Source organism: Gossypium raimondii, chromosome 10 (assembly GCF_025698545.1).
Source record: "Gossypium raimondii isolate GPD5lz chromosome 10, ASM2569854v1, whole genome shotgun sequence".
Lineage (NCBI taxonomy): Eukaryota > Viridiplantae > Streptophyta > Magnoliopsida > Malvales > Malvaceae > Gossypium > Gossypium raimondii.
In genome coordinates this window covers 61,543,004-61,562,456 of record NC_068574.1, presented here as the reverse complement: position 1 = coordinate 61,562,456, position 19,453 = coordinate 61,543,004, and the positions used below count along the sequence as shown (strand labels likewise).

Here is a 19,453-nt window from a genome sequence, read left to right as displayed (position 1 = left end):
AAAAATAAATAAGTTTAATCAAATGGAATTTTATTGAATAATAAAAGGAACAAAAGCCGACGGAGTTTTTTTAGAAAATATGAGTCCTTATTTATGTCACTCCATCCCCTATTTATAGTACATACAAAACCTAATTTGTTTCTATTAAAACTCTAAAAGATAAATAAAGGTAAAAGCTGAAATTAAATCTAAATAATAATCCTAATAAAATTCAAGTTTAAATAGAGTCCTATTGTTTATAAATCTCTTCTTTGAATTTTTGCCCCCAAGTCTTTCACACATTGTATTTTTGGCACCACTTCTTCCCTATTTCACATGCTGGCCCATTTTATCTTTAAATTCACGCTTTTTGCTCCCAAATTTCCTTTTGCCTTCAATTTGGTCCCTACAAGATAAAAAACCATAAAAAGCACAATTTAGTAGAATCATACTCAAAATATATATGCAATTAACACATAAAAGTGTGTCATTTTAGAGTTCAACATTTTATAATTTTATATTTTATCCCAAACCTCAAAATAAAATTACTAAATTTTCCTTTTTTTTCAAGCATACAATTAGTATAAAAGCTTATCTAAATAAAGTGGCAAAGTTTATAGATATTTTATTATTTTAAAATTTTCTTTATCCATTGATACATATATGATAAGTGATCATTTATCATATCAAGCATTTGTTTCAACAATTTGAGGTTTAGGGTTTCCTAATTCATATAAATCATAAAAGAAACCTTTCTTTGATGATAATGATGGTACATCCCAATAAGGGAAAAAAAGGACTTTGGAGTGTTTAAATTGAATACAAAGTCTATTAAATTATGTAAAAAAAGTGAATTTTTATTTGTTTCTACTTTGTGAGATCCTAATTTTTTGAAAAATCTTTTAATTTTAACCTTTTAGGGTAATTTATCCTATTAGCCACTCTAAATCTGAGTAATTTCTATTTTGGTCATCCCAATTTTTTTTTGTTAATTTGGTCACCTCGAAATAGAAATTGATCAAATTGATTGCTTCACCGTTAAATGTTAGTAGAAGACAAATGACACATTTCCATGTTAGTCACTCTAAAATTAGGGTAAATTATCTGTCAATCACTATAAATAAGGGTTGTTCTTATTTTAGTCACTCTGAACTTTTTTCGTACAAATGCATTGTTAGTTTTCCATTACCATTTAACGATAAAGTGATTAATTAATCAATTTCTTCTTTGGATGATCAAATTAACAACAGCAACAAATATTGATCAAAATGAAAACGACTCTATTTAGAGTGACTAAGAGTACAATTTATTATTATTTTTTACTTAGAAAAGATTGGGAAAATTTTGCTTAGAAGTGAAAATCAATGTTGGTGGGCACAATAAATTTAGTGATAAATAAGAAAAAAATATATTAAGAATTGAAAAAAAATTAAAGGGGTTGCATTAATTATGGAAGCATTGGAGTGTAGGGAATGAATGAAAGGTCCAAATTTTGCTTTCAATAGAGGTTGCTTTTGGGGTTGGAAAATTAAGTCGGATTAATCTTTAAGGGACAGAAAAAAAAATACTCCATGATTTTTTTTTCCCCTTTTTACTTTTTAAAAATTAAGACAGACATTTTTGGGATGGGGTTTGGAAAAGTAGGAATCTACTACATATAATTGTGGGTTAATATAATTTTTGGTTTATAGAGTTAGCAATCTAGTTCACTTTAGTATCTGTATCTTTTTTCTATCCATTTTGATGTCTGAACTTAGTAACTATGTCGATTTTGACTCTTGAACATGGATTCTGTCAAGATTTGATGGCGCAACATTATGAGATTATATCACATCATCATTTGAAAATAAATTTTCAGGTGATCATGTTGTATAATCCTAAAGTGTCACGTCATCAAACTTTTACATTTTCCAAATTTGAGAACTGCATAAGCCTAATTATCAAGTTCAGGTATAAAAATGAAAAATATATATATACCAAAATAAATCTAATTGTCAAATTCACGAGACAAAATTTACATTAACCCTGTTATTATCTATATATGCAAGCTTACGTTTCAAGTCCTTCCCTATTGGATTTACATTAGTTCTTTTCATACTAATTTTGGGTTTTGAACTCTTTTACTTATTTGGACAGATTTGGCTTTGCTTTATGACTTTTCGAATAAATATTTGGTAAAGTTTTTAAGTCATTTCATAAATATTTAAAAATAAAATTTCTAGTAAATAAAAAGTAAATTTCTAGTAAAAGAAAAGATTAGAAAATTATAAATGGGTAAATCATATAAAATTTTAATATGAAGTTGTGTAATATATATTATTAACGGCAGCGCGGGGTGATAAGGTCTCGGTCCCTCTAAAATAGAAATTTCAAGTCCAAAATTAAAAATAACTTAAACAAAAAATTATTTGAACTTGAAATAACTCAAAAACTCAATCCAAATGAACCAAATTGATGAAAAATAATTATACAAATTTTTTTTAACAATTTCATTATAGGTTTTGATCATATCTTCTCTTTTTGACACAATGTCTAGAACTACCCATAATCCCTCCTCAACTGATAAATAGGAGAATGATGCACTTCAGTGCAATCGAACCCACGTCTTCTTATATTAACAACAATATCCATATCAATCAGCTTAATTTCCAAGTTTTATGTATGCAATTTTAGACATGTAAGTTTCGTTTTACATGGATTCCTTTTTGAAAGTATATATAGAGATTGATAAAATGATGTTTTACGGATACAAATTGAAATGAAATTGTGTTATTTTTCTTTATTGGAAATAAAAAGTAAATAATATACAAGCTTTCATTTTAACATGTTAATGAAAAATAAATTATATAAAATTAATGAAAGTTTAGTTAAAGTGAAAATTTGAAAATTTTATACTTAAATTGAAGTTATTTTTTAAATTTTGTTTTGGGTTTAAATTGATTTTTATAAATTTCATTCAAATCTATAACAAAAATATGTCGATCGAGTCTTAACTCGATTAGTATGGGCATTATTGCCAATGCAGGAAGACGTGGATTCGAGCGCGTTAAAGCGCATTATCTTTTTATTTATGGGTTGAGAAAAGGCTATAAGTAGATGAATCAAACTTATCCAATTAATTTCAATTATCCTATTATCACATAAATATAACTTCTTTTAAATGAAAAAGATGGTTTTGTTAGGTGGATTTGGTTGGATATTGTACTTTTGTAAAGAAAAAATGTGGTTTTTCAAGATATTGGTCCTTTAAGGTTGAAACCTGAAAGACATTAAGTGGTCCAAGAAATTGAAATCTATACAATTGGATTTGAAAGAGCCATCCACTACTCCTTTTGGGCTTTATAGTTGAAATTAGTAAATCCCTTTTTAGGTTTTTCAATATTGCTTCTCTTATATCTCTTTTTATCTATATACTAAATCAAACTCAATTGATCCGAATTCAAATTTAATCTATTGGATTTAATTACCAATAAAAAATAAAATATAAAAACGATCATAAACTATTGATTTTGTTCTATCTCGATCACTCAATTATTAATTTTTTCAATTTAGCCATTAAACTGGTGTGAGATTTTTTTATTGATCTAATAATAAATTTAGCCCTCTAATATTTATAAATTTTATAAATTTAATTTTTTTTAAACAATCTCAATGTAAGTTTTGATGATATTTGCTCTTTTTGACATAATACTTAAAACTACCCATAGCCCCTTCCAAACCATAAATAGGAAGATAATGTACTTCAGTGCATTTGAAACTCACGTCCTCGTGCATTGGCAGCAATACTCATGCCAGTTGAACTAAGACTCAATCGGCTTCTATCAATTTGATCTTAAATATAAAAAATTTAACAAATTTAATCTTCAGTTTATTATAATTGTTACTAATGTTATAGTTCTAAGAACCATGCTTGTTTACCATGATGTAGGAGTTTCGAATGTTGATTAGCAACATGAGTAGTTCAGTCATCACCATATTGACAACAAATTTTGAGCATGAAAAGAAAAGCAATTCTGAAAATCACGATGAAGAAACTCAAAACTCCTTTTGAATATTTGGTTAAAAATTTCATGTATATACATATATTTAGAGCTTATATATACTATATATTTTTTAAAATTTCTATTTTCAGTTTGTATATATTATATTTATTTCTATTTCTTTAGGTATTTATTTTTATTTTAGAAAATTTCAGAGTTTATAAATATTTGATAAAATAAATTATATATTTTGTTAAAATGCCACATCACGTTGAGTTGTGTAAAATAGCCAACATTTTTTAGACCCATTAAAGAACTAAAATAAAATTTAATCTTCAATATTTAGAAGAATTTTATAAACATTAAAATAATTTTATTAATTTTTTATATTTAATACAAAATTAATAACAAGTATAAATATTAGATTAGAGAGCTAAATTTATTATTAAACCAATAGACAAATTCACGTCAGTTTTGTGTCACTCAACTAACAAAAAAGTGATTAGATTGAATCGAATCTTAATTTGATTGCCATCAACATTGTTGCTAGTGCAAAAAATGTGGATTCAAGTGTGCTAAAATACATTATCCTCTTATCTGAGATTTGAAAAAAAATATATGTAATCCTAAACATTATATCAAAAAGAAAAGATATAATGAAATTAATATTCGAAATTACCTAATAAAGAACCCAAAACAAAATAACCGAGGCTTGAATCGATTCAATCCAAACTGCCCCGAACCATCCAGTCTAGTATTCTCTAACTCATCCAAAATGACTTGAACTCAAAATAATCTATAAGTAACCCCGAAACCCCTCAAGGAGAAGTAAACCCAACCATAAGCAAAATACAGATTGAGCTCAACCAAATCCAACTTGACTCATCCAGTCTAGTATTATCGAACTCTAGTATTTAACAACTTGCAAGATAAAACAATCCTCGCAAAATAAGTGGGACAAAAAATTTTCCCTGGTGCAACAAAGAACAAATAATACCACAAGTATACATGCATAAGAGATGGTAAGGAACTTACAAGCAAAAAGAAAAACAATATAATGGATCAAACCAATGAAAAATAATGATAATTAAGGGGAACAAAAGAGAGCAACCAAAATAATACTTATGCATAAGAGAGTATGGAAATTACCAACACAAAACAAGACAATAAAAAATGAATCCAACCAATGAAAAATATATAATGATTGAGGAAAAATAACAAGAGAGAACCCCAAATCTTTCAACTAAACAATAACCTAAGTATATTCAATATGCATAGGAGATGGTATGAAATTTGCAATCACAAAACAAGGCTACAAAAACTGGATGGATCTTAACAATTTATGAGAAAAAATAAGACTGATGCATAAGAAAGAGTATGAAATTTACAAGAAGAAATCAATCAATAAGAAAGGATCCAACCAATGAAAAATATATAACAATTGAGGGATAATACAAAGAGAAAACCCCAAATATTAAGCTAAGGATATGGCTATATGCGTAGGAGATGCTATGAAATTGACAATCACAAAACAAGACTACAAAAAAAGGATCTTAACAAATGAAAATCAAACCATAAAATTCGATTCAATTTATGAGAAGATTTAAGATGGAATATATTTCACACCCAAATTTATCGATTTATTTATTACTTCCCAAATTTCAACCATATATATCCCTAACACAAAACCCAATAGCCATAAACCCTAAATCAGAAACCCTTTCAACCAAAGCCCCTCAAAAGAAATTAAACAATAATATATATAAAACCTGGCCTTTGCCTTGTATACCTTGAAAAAAAATCTCTCAAAGTTTCCTCCAATTGGTTTCTCATCAAGGCAGTGTATAGAAACAACACATGCAGCTCTATAAAATTAATGAAAATAAAGCAAAATCTCTTTATTTTTCCTTGCACTTTGCTCTTTTGAAGTATTACTATTTGCTGAATCGGTCCTTCAATTTTGAAAAAACTTGCATGCAAAACCCCTCAAAAATCAAAGATGAAATTAGGATCCATGTAATCCCAAATGAAAGGTGGTGGATATTCATCATCAGTTGTTAAAGGCCATATAGATGGTGAACCAGGTCCAACTGTTAAGCCAGGATCCGAAACCACAGGTGCAACCGATGTTTGACCCGATAAAGACAAGCTTGAACCAACTGAACCGACAAGAGAGTTAACATCATCGTACAAAGCACCTTGTTGATCATGTTGTTGTACTTGTTGAGGGTTAGGGTTATTCATATACGAGGTTGTCGTCACAGTAGGGTCAACAACAAGGCTAGGTTCACTTTGAACTATCTGTAAAGGATTTTGCATCATGGACGGATATACCATAGGCTGTTGTTGATAAACCCCATATGGCATAAACCTCGAATAACCACCACCAGAACCACCGTTAGAGGCGGCGGCAGCCATTAAAGAAGCTTGGTAAGAAGTGGGGTTTGAGTAACTAAAAGAAAACCCTGAAGGCCTTGGAAGTAAAGGCCTTAAACTTTGTGTAGTTGAAGAAGAAGATGATGACGAAGAACTTCGTGAAGATGAAGACGAAGACGAAGATGAAATAGAAGGTTGAAGATTAAGTTGAGCTTTAGAACCATAAAGAACAATAGCAGCTCGATCATAAGCACGAGCAGCTTCTTCAGCTGAAGCAAAAGTACCAAGCCATTTCCTTGTACGTTTACGAGGTTCACGGATCTCTGCTACCCATTTACCCCAACTCCTTTGCCTTACACCTCTATATCTGAACTTGTTATTATCGGGTCCACCTTTGCCTTTACACTTCCTAGTAGTGCTAGTGGTATCGGAGGTTGTGGTGGTGGTGGTGGTGGTTGTAGCGGTGGGTTCTTCTTGGGGAAGGTGAGATAATGAAGACTGGTCATGGTTTTGGTCCATGGTGTGTGCTTTAAAAGGAGGGTTTCCAAAGGGAAAAAAAAACTACCTCGTTCTTTGTTCTTTGATTAGTCGAATAGTGGAAAAAGATGAGCCATTGAGCCTCTGTGTTTTTGAGTTGAATGTCATGAATGTTAATGGTGGATGAGGGCGGTGGGTGTTTATATATATATAAAGATTGCTGAACAGTGAAGGAAGTATAGGGCAGAAAACTTTATTTTTTTGTTTGTTTGGGAATTGGGAATCATTTAATATTTTAGTTGATTTTTTGGGGTTTGGGGTTCTTTTGGGGTTTTCATATGGGGATTTTTTTCCCTGTTGTCTTTTCGGGAAATTCATAGGAAATGTATTGAGGGAAAAGTGTTGCTCAAATAACTTTCTTGGAATTTATAGAGAAAACGTTTCTCTTAATGGTTGAATAGCCGAAATTATGATTTTATTAATTATTTCAAGTGGTGTTTATATATCTTCATCGAACCTTTATATCTTAACATTCATGGGTTAAAGTTTCTTCGTTTAGAAAGATGTGCAATAGTTATAGTTTTACTTGTCTAGACCTCAAAAGAAGTTCGCAAACTCTCTTTAAAATAGATAGACAAAATTTTGAGAGTCCATACTTACAACATCTAAAGAACACATAATACCCTCGTAAAAGCTCGTTGATTTTCAAAGTAGGTTATTATAGGTAACTAAGCACATTAAGCATATCAACACATGAGTATAATCAAACTCGCAACCAATCATCACATAATATGCTGCTTAAATATTTTGGTTGAATATTCAAGTTCCATTCTAATTTTATTTATTTGTATCAAAATTTTATAAGTTCGTATAAAATTAAAATTTATGTATAAATTTAATCTAATTTTGAAATTTAAAAAAATTATTCCAAAATTCAAAATAAGAATCCAAAAGAAAGGCACACATCATTGCATGCAGTTAAAGCAGTAGCCTCGTACAGAGAGAACTGCTAATGGCACTTCAACAAATGAAGGAATCCATATCGATAGTTTTTAATGCAATTAATACATATATATATTTGATGTATTTTTATTTTTCAACATTATGTTTCTTATTATTATAATTTAAAAAAATGGTTTAAATGTTCAATAGAAACCCTAATTTTTTAAAATATAGATAGGAAATAAAATGAAAAGATTTTAGGTTGAGTTTGGATTGGCGGTGTGTTTACCTGCTATTAGTGTAAAAACAGCGGTGGCGGTGAGATTAGATACTATAGCGTGAGACAAAAAGTAAGCTAAATGCACCGCACTGCACCCAATCGTCCATCCAAACCCACCATTAGTCTGTGGTTTCACGCCCCTGGTTATTGACTTATTTCTCTCTTTATACAAATAGTCATTTCATACAGAGGGTCAGTTTAAAATTTTTACCAAGTAAAATTAAATTAATAAAATATATTTTGTGGAATTAAAATAGAAAAATTAGTATTTAAAAAAATTAAATCTCAAGACAAAATAAACTATATGGGAAAATAATTAGACCTATACATAGATATTTTTCTCAGAGATCTTATTTTTACTTGGTGAATAAGGTTTCCTTTGAAGATCAATGGACCTAAGCTATTTGCTTCTCGATAAAGTAATCATTCAGCTGTTTGTAGAAGATCCAAATGCTCACCAACTGTGCCTGCAAGTATATATGTATTATATGCATGCGTGCATGGATACATGCATGTATGTATGTATGTATCATTGGATGAAGCTTAATTAATTTAGGGTCATGCATGCATGCATGTGATAATGTGATATAGATAAGTCCTGCAGACAGAATCTTATATATAAATGCTTAAAACAGACTTCCAAGATGGAAGGAAAAGGGACTGTACTTTGAATTTATCAAGTTGCAAAGGACATTTTCATGAAAGGATTTAAATAGAAATATTAAGTTAGGAATGAGGTTGGATAAAAATTTAAATTTATTCAAGACTCAAGTTTAAATTTAATCTTTTATATATTATGTAATTTATAAGATATAAAAATTAAATATATAATATCCTCTAGCTATGTTATCGTAAATTAGTAAATGTTTAATAACATATATTTTCTCTAAAAATTAAAAATATATTTCCTAGCATACAAAACTCAAACAAATATATAATATTTTTACCAATCATTAATTCACTTTAAACCCACAACTTAAATTATAATTTGAAAAGATTAAAAGAAACTTGGTTTTAATCTTATAATGGATCCAATTGATAATTATAATAAATTGAGAAGTAAAGTTGGTAAATTACATAAGCTTAAATCCTTATTGATGTGAGATTAAATGAAAAATTAAAAGGATAAGTTTATGTAAATCTTAATTGAGGTGAAATTAAATCAAAAATTTAAAAGATAAGCTTATATAAATCCTAATTTGGGTGGAATTAAAACAAAAATTAAAAAGAAAAACTTATTTAAATCCTAATTGAGATGGGATTGAATGAAAACTAAAAGAAAAGCTTATATAAATCCTAATTGAGGTAGGATTAATTGTGGGGCTTATATATAATCTTTGCTCAATTGAGTGAAATTACATCTATTTAATAAATAAGCTTAAAAACAATTCTTAAAGTCAGCACTCAACACAGACAGTAAATAAACATTACAAATCAGAGAAAGAAGAGATTATTGTGACCAACGATGTCGATTTTTGGCAATAAGTCGATTGTTGTGAGACGGGTTTTTGCTGAAGATTCGGACAGTGAACTTTTGATGATTAAGGAAGCAATTTTGACGTATCCTTTTCTATCTATAGATATTGAATTTCCGGGGACTATATTTAAACCTGGTAAGCAAGTGATTCGTGAAGGTAATCCGGTTATCAATTATCACTATATGAAGTCAAATGTTGACACGCTTCAAATTATTCAACTCGGCTTGAGTCTTTCAGATGCTCAGAGTAATTTACTAGACTTTGATTTTCCATTTTCTTACATTTGGGAATTTAATTTCAGAGATTTCGATATCAATCGAGACCACTATGCTAGCGATTCGATCGAGTTGTTCAAACATCAAGGGATAGATTTTGAGAAGAATAAAGAGAAGGGGATTGATTCTAAAGATTTTGCAAAGACGTTTTGGGATTACGGCTTGGTTTTCAACTCCTATGGTCTGAAAAGTATTACATGAATTACTTTTCACAGCACTTATGACTTCGGATTCATGTTAAATATTCTTACTCAAAATCCACTGCCTTTGCATCTTCACTCATTTGTGCATATCAATTGGCTTATTTATTTGGCTGCAACATTTTCGACCTCAAACATACCTTCAAGTTTTTGGGGCTGCTAGGCAGTTTAGAGAAAATAGCTCAAACATTAAACGTAGCCTGTATTACCGGATCAAGTCATCAAGCCGGGTCGGACAATCTATTCATGCTTCAATGTTTTATGAAGTTCAAGAGCAAAAATATTTTTGAATCTAAGTGGAACGAGACAAATCAAATGTTGCTGTTTCCCTTAACATTATACGGATTAGTTAAAACCATAAGATGAAACATTTTATTCTCTTTTATTTAGAAACATAAATTACATACATAATCAAATGCAAATATCGTTATTTCTCGATTAGAGAATTTACTTAATAAGATGTTATATGAAATTTTCAAGACGTTTGAAATTATAAAATAACTTTGTTCAACCATCGTATAGCTGGGGTTTGTCCATTTAATCATATAATGGCAGATAAAGTAAAATGAAAGTGGAGGTTTGAAGAATAGAGAAAAAGAAGAGAAAATGTTAATTAGAAAATAACTGGGAATTTTGCATGAAGAGTGATGAGGTGTCTTCATGTAAGATGAGGAATTGAAAGCATTCCACTTAGCCACACAAAGGGCTTCGAAATTAAAAGTGAAGAAAAAGCAAAGCATGTGGTAGGGCATCTCACTGGCTTTACCCTCGTAACTCGCAATACCCACCACCTCCATTAATTCACACACACATATATACACATACACTTACTATGCATCTATGTATGTATGTGTTGTTCGGGTACATATTAAATTTGAGAGAGCTAATTAACCTTTTAAGAAAATTTGAGAAATAATGAAAATTTATAAAGATTTTAAAAAGTCTTAATTAAATTTTTAATAACTTTGGGGTCTAATGCCACAAGTCGTAAATCACCATTCGCGTTTGGTATTTCGATTTAAGATTATGAGTGTAGTGACAAGACGTATTGTACTCTTAAGCGGAGAATATAATTCGAACTTTAAAGACTATATTATCCAAAGAGATAGCTATGAATCTTAAACGTGAATTATAAAATAAACATGAAAAGTACTAAAAAAATAATTTTTTTAATATTAATCACATTATAAGTTCTTATCATATCTGTTCTGTTTAATATAATATTTAGAATTATCCATAGCTTCTCTCCAACTCTTAAATAGAAAGATAATGCGCTTTGATGTACTCGAACTCACGTTTTCTTACACCAATAACAATATCGATACCAATCAAATTAAAATTAAAATGACAACAAATATTAATATTTTAAATATTGAAATAAAACCGACTACCATGCATGTGATTATTCCATTGTATTCTATTGTAGAAATAAGAGTCGTGTGGGGTTGGCTGGGAAGGCCGCTGTTCCACTTAGACCCACAATCTCTGAAATAAAATCTTTTTACAGTCAAATTAATTTTCTCTCATATGAAATGATTTCATGTGTTTATGTATATCCGTACCATTTATGTTTTTATAGACTTGGTATTACCAATAAATCAAACATTAATTTAGTTAAGAGATGGTTAAAATATTTGAAAAGTTTTTGTATTATATGGATTGAATCAAATTAATTCTTTTATTATTAAATGAATCAATTTAGTCCTTATACTATTAAAAAGAATCAAATAAGTTCAAATTATATCGGAGTTGACATTTCTTTGTATAAAAATATCTTGAAAAATATGATTTTTAATTGTAGTTCAATTCTAAAAAAAATCATAGAAACATAAAAACTTTAAAATATTGCATTTATTAAACAAGTAAATATTAGTTTTATTCTAATTTGACTTTATTTGATTCTTTTCAGTAGTACGAAGACTAATTTGACCAAATTTCTATATTAGAAGGACCTCTCAGGTACATTCATCGTTGAAAAACTATTAAATAATTCATTCTTTTGCATGAACTTTCGTCGAATGTGTAGTTTGATGCATAAACTTTGATTTGGTACAATTATATATATGAAACTTGAATTGTGGTTCATATGTATACATTAAACTTTGATTTTTAATTCAATTGTACACATTTAGAAGAATGACTATTGTTGATACAACGATACAATAATGAGAGAGTAGAAAAGAGAGAGTGGTGGTTGTTATGGAGGCTGGTTCACCCAATTGGGACGGAGAGTTGGAGATTATGTAGAATGAAGGTGAAGAGAGTATAAAGGTTGAAAGCTAAAGGAGTGTTGGCAGAGTGTAGGCTTAGTGTTCTTGAAGTGTCTTCTTTCTTCATCGTTCCTGGAGATATTTACAGGCGAAGGTCCCATGCAAGGTGGTGTTAACGTGTTGGACTAGCCATCTGACCATCATTACGACTCACGTCGAGGGATGTCTTCAATGAGACGATGATGCATGTGACAAGATAGATTTTGCCATTCGTTTTGACTTAATAGGATAAAGCAGTTGAGCCCACGTGATGTTTGGTGACCACCAACTTCATGTTCCTAATGAAAATTAGACCATCCGTTGCCCGGGTGGTCATCTCAGAAGAGTGACCTTACAAGTGACCTCCCAACTTGCTGGTGGCAACCTTACTGCTCAGACGTCTTTTTAACTTGCCACGTGTCTTAACACAGGTAGGGGTATAACAAATGCATACATTTATTTTTATATTGGATTAATATAATTGTTTGTTCATGCAATATATCAACAAAAAATGGTGCTAATTTGATAATGTTGTTAGTGATTTGTGAAAATTGAATCAAATCAAATCAAAATTTCATGTATAAAATCGCACAAAATCAAAGTTCGTGTATGACGTCACACATTAAATCAAAGTTCATATATACTTTAGATATTTATCTCTAATCAATATATCTATATCATTATATTTAAGTTCATAACTGAATTGATATCACGAATTAATCGAAACAAATTCAGTTGAAAAATGAATAAATTACCCATAATGTAGTTTTATTCTTTTATATATTATATCTATAAAAATATTTTAATGAAGAATTATAAACTTGAAAATTTTAATTTCATCGTTTTAATTAAATTTACATTTGGTTTATATATATATATATATATATATATATATATATATATATTAATAAATATATTTTCTCACCCACATCTTAAATATATCATAATCTAATTCATATATAAAATAAATAAAATAATCAGTTCTTATATTTATCCACTTGTTTAATTCGATTCCTCTTGTCAGTACTTTACATTATCCATAGAGGATATTTTTCCTGTAAAAAGTATTTTTATATTAAAACATATCCATTTATGAGATTTTCTTTTCTAAATTATTTTTTTATTCCAATTTTATTTATTTATATAAGCATTATTTACATTATCAAAATATATAGGCAATAATGTATCTAAATAAAATTGAAATAACTTAAAATTTCAATTTTAAAAAATTAATCATCATCACAAGGACCAAAATTACGAAAAAATGTCAAGTTTCAAGATTAATGTGGATATATAGAAAAAAATTCAGGATCAAATTGAGAAAATTTCTGAAATTCAGGGACCAAATGTTACCTTTACCCCTTTTCTTAATATTTGAAGGGTTATTGGACTTGTGTATTTCCATGGTCCATTCTAGGCCTTCTATTACTATGTTTGGGCTTCAATTCTAGAGATTGTACTGTTTAATTGGTTCAAATTGCATCTTATGAGAAAATTTATTTGGCCCATTTTATTGGCGATTAGGATCGTTCTCTTCTCGATTGAATCACGAGTAAAATGATAAAGAATTTATGTTTAAATCTTCGGTTGATATCGATTTTAGATTCGAATTTTAAATATTTCATACCCTTTATCTCTTATAAGAAAAATGTTGATTGCATTCATTCGGAAAAAATTAAAAGAGAGAGCACATTACAAAACTATTATTGTCCTTCAATAGCAAACATCAATTCTTACCAATTCGAGAAATTGATCAAGTGAAATGATTAGGATCATTTAAAATATGAATTGAATTTGGGTTTCGATATTCATAACTTGAGATTAGTTTATTTTTGTATATTATGTATTTTTATATTTTACTGAAAAATATTTATACAATATGATAAAGTAAATATTTAAAAATTAAATTGTTTATGTTTAAATTTTTAATAAGAGGAGAAGCATATAAAATTAATAAATTTGGAATAAAACATATTTTCTTTAAAAAATATAAGTAAGCTTCAATTAATCATTTATAAAAGAAGACGAACTTGGAAAAAAATTGAGACTCATATTTCAAGTCGGATTGGATTTGGACAACTATGTATGATGTTGATGCCATAAATAGAATCGACCTAAATTTTATCCGACTTGAACCATGGACACTATCACAAGCAGGGGCGAACCTAAGGGGGTGCTAGCAAGGGTCCAACCCCCCTAAAATGGAAATTTTTTTATTTGGGCCCCTTGGAATTTTTAAAATTTAAAATTAGTAAATGTAAAATTGTACTTTGACCCCCTAAAAATATAAAAATTTGATTTAATCTTTTAAAAGTTATAAATATATAGGCTATTAAAATGGTAAAATTATAATTTTTTTATCGTAAAAAATACAATTTAATTTTGCCCCCCTAAAAAATTCATTGGTTTCACCCCTGACCACAATGTGAGCAAAAAAATAAAAAATCGAAAATGGATAAAACCAAAGTGCTTGGATGATTTTTGGAATGCAAGTTAAAAAATTACAATTATCAAAGCTGAACCATATTTTATTTTATATTTAATTTATAATTTTTATGATGTAAAAAAATATTTACTTAGAATACAAGTAACTTAAAAGACTGTATTTTTTTCAAAAATATATAAGAGTTATTGATTATTTTTTATTTACTTGAAAAAATACTTTTAAAAATATTTATGAAAAATGCATTATAACTTTACCAAATAATATTCAAAAGTTATAAAATAAAGTTAATTTTATCAAAATAAAATTAATATGGAAAACAAAAAATCCAAATAAATTATCATGAACAATTTGAAAATTAAAAAAAAAATTCAAACCAAAATCCCCTACACAAATATAAAAGGTAGATTAAAACTAAAAAAAAAAAAAGCATAATATTCTAGAGTTCTTCGTCCATAAAATTTATTTGGGTTTGACTCTTTGAAGGGAGTTGGCAAATGGTAAATCTTTATTTGTTCAGTTCCATTTAAACGCAATGTGTGCGTATATGATATAGATATGTTTCTATCATTTGTGCGTATATAATGTAGGTATGTTTCTATAATGCGTGCGAATATTAATTCTCTAATTTTATAGTTCGAAATATTATATTCGAATGTTAAAGTATTGAATTGGAAACACGATTGTAACATGGTACATTAATGTATGAGCTATCATTTTTGCATATTATAATTAGATATGGGAAGATGATGAAGATTTAAGGGGCAGCAAGGGAGATATTATTCAAAGGTTGCTTCCAAATCTCTCACAAAGATATTTGTAAGAGAATATTTTAGGCTAAAATACATTGTCAAATAAGCTTGTCTTTTTCTCAGCAAATTAAGGGACACATTTGTTGAATTAACTAAATAAAACAAAGGGAATCATTTTGGTCATTACCCTACATTAATTCATTAAATTTGAATATGCGACATTTTGACGTACAAGATTCTGATTTAAAAATTAAAATCTGATCGATAACATGTATTTAAATTTAACAAAAACCAATTAGCAATGTCATTTAGACTTTAGTTTTTCAAATTTGATAAGTAGTGAGAATCATTTTGGCACCACTGCTGTTTCAAGAATTAAGAGAATATGAGTTCAAAGGCTTATTATCAGTGGTGTTTCAAGAATTAAGAGAATATGAGTTCAAAGGCTTATTATCCTCCGGTTTAAGGATTTGGGGTGTGGGTAATAATAAGAAATGTATAAAAGCGAATGGACTAAATTTGAGAAATTCAAAGAGTGCGAGGAAGGGGGCAGGCGGAATTAGACCATCCATTTTATTCAATGTTTGAATGCATGCGTGTATGATTTTTTTTTAATATAAAATAAACAAAATTGTTTATTTTTTAAGACAAGGGTATCTTGTAGTTTCTTTTGAATTTATTTTTTCGGGTTAATTCATTGGATGTCCTAAAACAATGGCCTAGATTTTAAATTGGTCCCTAAGATTCAAAATGTTCTAATTGATTTATCAGAGCATCGATATCATATCAATCAAGTCCTTCCATTAACATAAGGTCAGCTTGGGCGCTAAATAACAACTCGGGTACAACATGGAGTGTAATTAAAATACATGAATCAAGTTTAAACATGCCATTAATATTTAGGGGAGTTGTGTTTTCTTATCACATCAGGTCCAAGATGTTCACATGATAGGTACAAACATGCATAAATTTGACTCACATGATGTCAATCACGCCACTAGCTTAGTGGCAAAACTTGTATGAGTTTCAAGTTGGTTGGCATGAGGCCTAAGGTTCGATCTTGTGTTTGTAAAATCATTTCTCCTTCCCCACTTGTATTGTAATTGCTTGTGCCCTCCAAAATTTGATCCACATATTTTAAATATGGTTCATGTCAAATCACCCAAGCTGACAAGTAGGTTGACAGAAGGACTTGTTTGATACCATACTGATACTGTGAGAACTTAGCCAGAACATTCTGATTTTGGGGACAAATGTAGAATCTGAGCAATACTTTGAGGATGTATAATCAAATTAACCTTTTTTTAAAAATAAAATAATGAATCAATTATTAAATCATGTCAAGATTAGGACTAACAGACGTGCTAATAACCACTGGAATTTGAACCATTAAGCCATAAAGGTTGAAGTGTCGTATTCATGAGGCTAGAAATTAATTTTGAATTTATCAAACTTTAGGACAACTATTGCACATGGGGGAAATGCGCAAGAGATGAGGTCCATATTTGTTCTACCTTGTGTTTCTTCCAAAATATTCCATTAACATAGGAAGGGGACCTTACACTATGTTAAAGGGTGGAAACAAGGACAAAACCCAAACCCAAATTGAATAAAGTTCCAAAAATTGAAATGTGACCATTCACTTGGTTTCTCTCTTTTGATAGTAAAAAGCTCGAGTTTTATTTGAAATTTAAAATTTGAATTGGACAGATGGCTTGAGTTAATTTAATGATGTAGTAAAATTACAGTTTAACCTCAAAAGAAACCTCGGAGTTTTTATGGTTTACAGAAAAATGGATTGAGTAAATAATTAATGTGATTTTTTTTAAAGTTGGTAGTACATTAATACTTAAAATTAATTAACCTTCCAAATGTGAACAACATAATTTTCTTAATATATATGTACATATAAAAAAAAAAGAAGAAAAAAAACCTTGTGGCTTCTAGTGCTTCTTTAATTTACTTTTGAGATCAGTCAGTTAAAAAAGAGGCAGAGGAAGAATTTGAAATAAAAGTCAAAATTAAGTTGTAGTAAGAAAAGGTCAACGAAAGGGCCAAAATCCAGTGGTCCTCAAGAGCAGAAACTCCTGACCAGATGTTCATATCTGGCGGCTGCAGTCGAGGGGACCGCCACCATAGCCTTCACCGCGTCCGTCCGATTAAAAACCGGCAATAGCAAACAATACCGGTCGCAGCAAACTGGTCCTACGTGAACCGGTTTCCCCATCCCAAAGTTAATCTTCTCTAATCCCAGCCTTGACCATTGTGACAATATCAAAACCCCAACTGAGTCCGGACTGGCTCGACTCCGGCTCACCGATTCCACCACTGATTTAACAAACTCGTTATCCACTCGCTCTTTAGCTCTCTTCACCAACATTGCCGCGTGCCCTAATGCTTTCCCCGTCAAGTCCTTGACGGTGGTATGAGCACAGCCTAACACGAACGCGTTGCCGTAAAACCCACTGGGTAAACTCGGTTTGACTCGTTCCCTAACGTTGATACTGAAAAGCAGTTTCAATATTTGGTTTGAAGGTAGGTTTAAAGCTCGAGCCCAGCTCCGCCATATATGAGCTGAGAGAACTTCGAACGATGTATAATTCGACTCAGTGAGTTTACTCGTTGAAAGCGCTACCTTTTTTAACTCGTCGAGGTTTGTTTTATTGAAAATGAATGAAGTGGGCACGAGTTTTTCGTTGGAGAAACGAGCCACGAACCCGGAAATGTCTGGGACTCGGTCGAACTCGGGGTGACTCGGCGAGTTATTATTATTTCTTGATGGCCTGAACGGTGGCGGAGGGTTTAGAAGGTGACGGTCCCAAACAGGTTTAGGTTTAAACTTGAACTCAGAAAACTTGGTTTGACTCATGGAAGCTAACTCAGCAAACGAGTTCAGAAACTCAGCACTGCCGATACCATCACAAAGGCAATGATTAATGCCGACACCGACAACAGCATTACCGTCTTTAAGCCAGGTCAGCTGGACGACAAGTGGTGGGGCCCCTTTTAAGACATCCGCCACGTGGACCGACAAGAAGTTCCTCCACTGAGTTACGAACCGTGGAGCTCGTTCGAACTCGTTAACTTCATAATCGGAGACAGCTTCGATGAACAAAACACCTTGTCCTCTACAAACAACTTCGAGTCCACCATCGCCGTCGGGTTTGGCCCTAACACGACCGGCGAACGGGTAATATGGGACCAAGGCTTTTGCTAGAGCTGATTTGAGACGAGTCACGGTGGCGCGTGGGTTTAAAACGTCGGATGGGAGGTGAGGTTTATAAACCAGAAGGTATTCAATTGTGAAACGTAGAAAAAGCTGTGAGTCGAGAGGTGAGAGGGGAAGGACTCCAGTTGGAGTTGACTCCGCTGGTGTTACAATAACAGCTTCTTTGACATGAACTAACGATCCCATGTTTGTGGCGTTTTAAGGTTTTTGTTGGGTTTTTTTTGGGGGGTTAGGGAAGAATGTGAGGTTCATATGGGTATATATAAGGTCGAGTAAGAGTTACATATATATATTGTCTGGAGAACTGGATTTAGTTTTTTCTCTTTGGTAACAGAACTGGAACTTTTTTTGTCACTATGTTTCTCTCCATGGTTGAAATTGGTTTTTTATTCGGTTCAATGTGTTTGTATCGATTCCCGAGTTAATTAATCTAATAATTTTTTCTGAATCTGTATTCTAATCGATTCTCAATCCAATCAGTTTGATTGGCTGGTCCAATCTACTTCAAACAACGTTGATTATATATCATTGGGGGCAGACTTTTTCTCGTAAAGAGCTGACAGACCCCTCAATGAATTGGTTTATTCCTAATTAGATTTTTGTCTTGATCAAGTGTTAATATTTCGATTCGTTGAGGGGGTATGTTAACTCTCGGCAAATGCCAGATATAAAGTTTTCTCCAAAATGAGTTGACCTTTGCTTAATTTATTTTTTTTCAAAATTTTTGGAAGGCTTAAAGAGAATTCAAAGTTTTTAAAACTTTTAGAGGGTTTAATTAGGAGTTTTAAAAATT

The 19,453-nt window shown here is 30.5% G+C and overlaps 3 protein-coding genes across 3 annotated transcripts; 1 reads left to right on the top strand and 2 right to left on the bottom strand.

The window, feature by feature from the left end:
• Positions 1–5,575: 5,575 nt before the first annotated feature.
• On the bottom strand, positions 5,576–6,965 carry LOC105778485 (ethylene-responsive transcription factor ABI4). Its single transcript, XM_012602202.2, has one exon. It carries the CDS (start codon positions 6,852–6,854, stop codon positions 5,946–5,948), a length of 909 nt encoding a protein of 302 aa, XP_012457656.1. The 5' UTR covers positions 6,855–6,965; the 3' UTR covers positions 5,576–5,945.
• A 2,534-nt stretch (positions 6,966–9,499) lies between these two features.
• On the top strand, positions 9,500–9,988 carry LOC105775744 (probable CCR4-associated factor 1 homolog 11). The gene has a single exon (XM_012598213.1). The coding sequence runs from the start codon at positions 9,500–9,502 to the stop codon at positions 9,986–9,988; it is 489 nt and encodes a 162-aa protein (XP_012453667.1).
• A 7,317-nt stretch (positions 9,989–17,305) lies between these two features.
• On the bottom strand, positions 17,306–19,012 carry LOC105778354 (alcohol acyltransferase 9). The gene has a single exon (XM_012602041.2). It carries the CDS (start codon positions 18,844–18,846, stop codon positions 17,503–17,505), a length of 1,344 nt encoding a protein of 447 aa, XP_012457495.1. The 5' UTR covers positions 18,847–19,012; the 3' UTR covers positions 17,306–17,502.
• Positions 19,013–19,453: the final 441 nt, after the last annotated feature.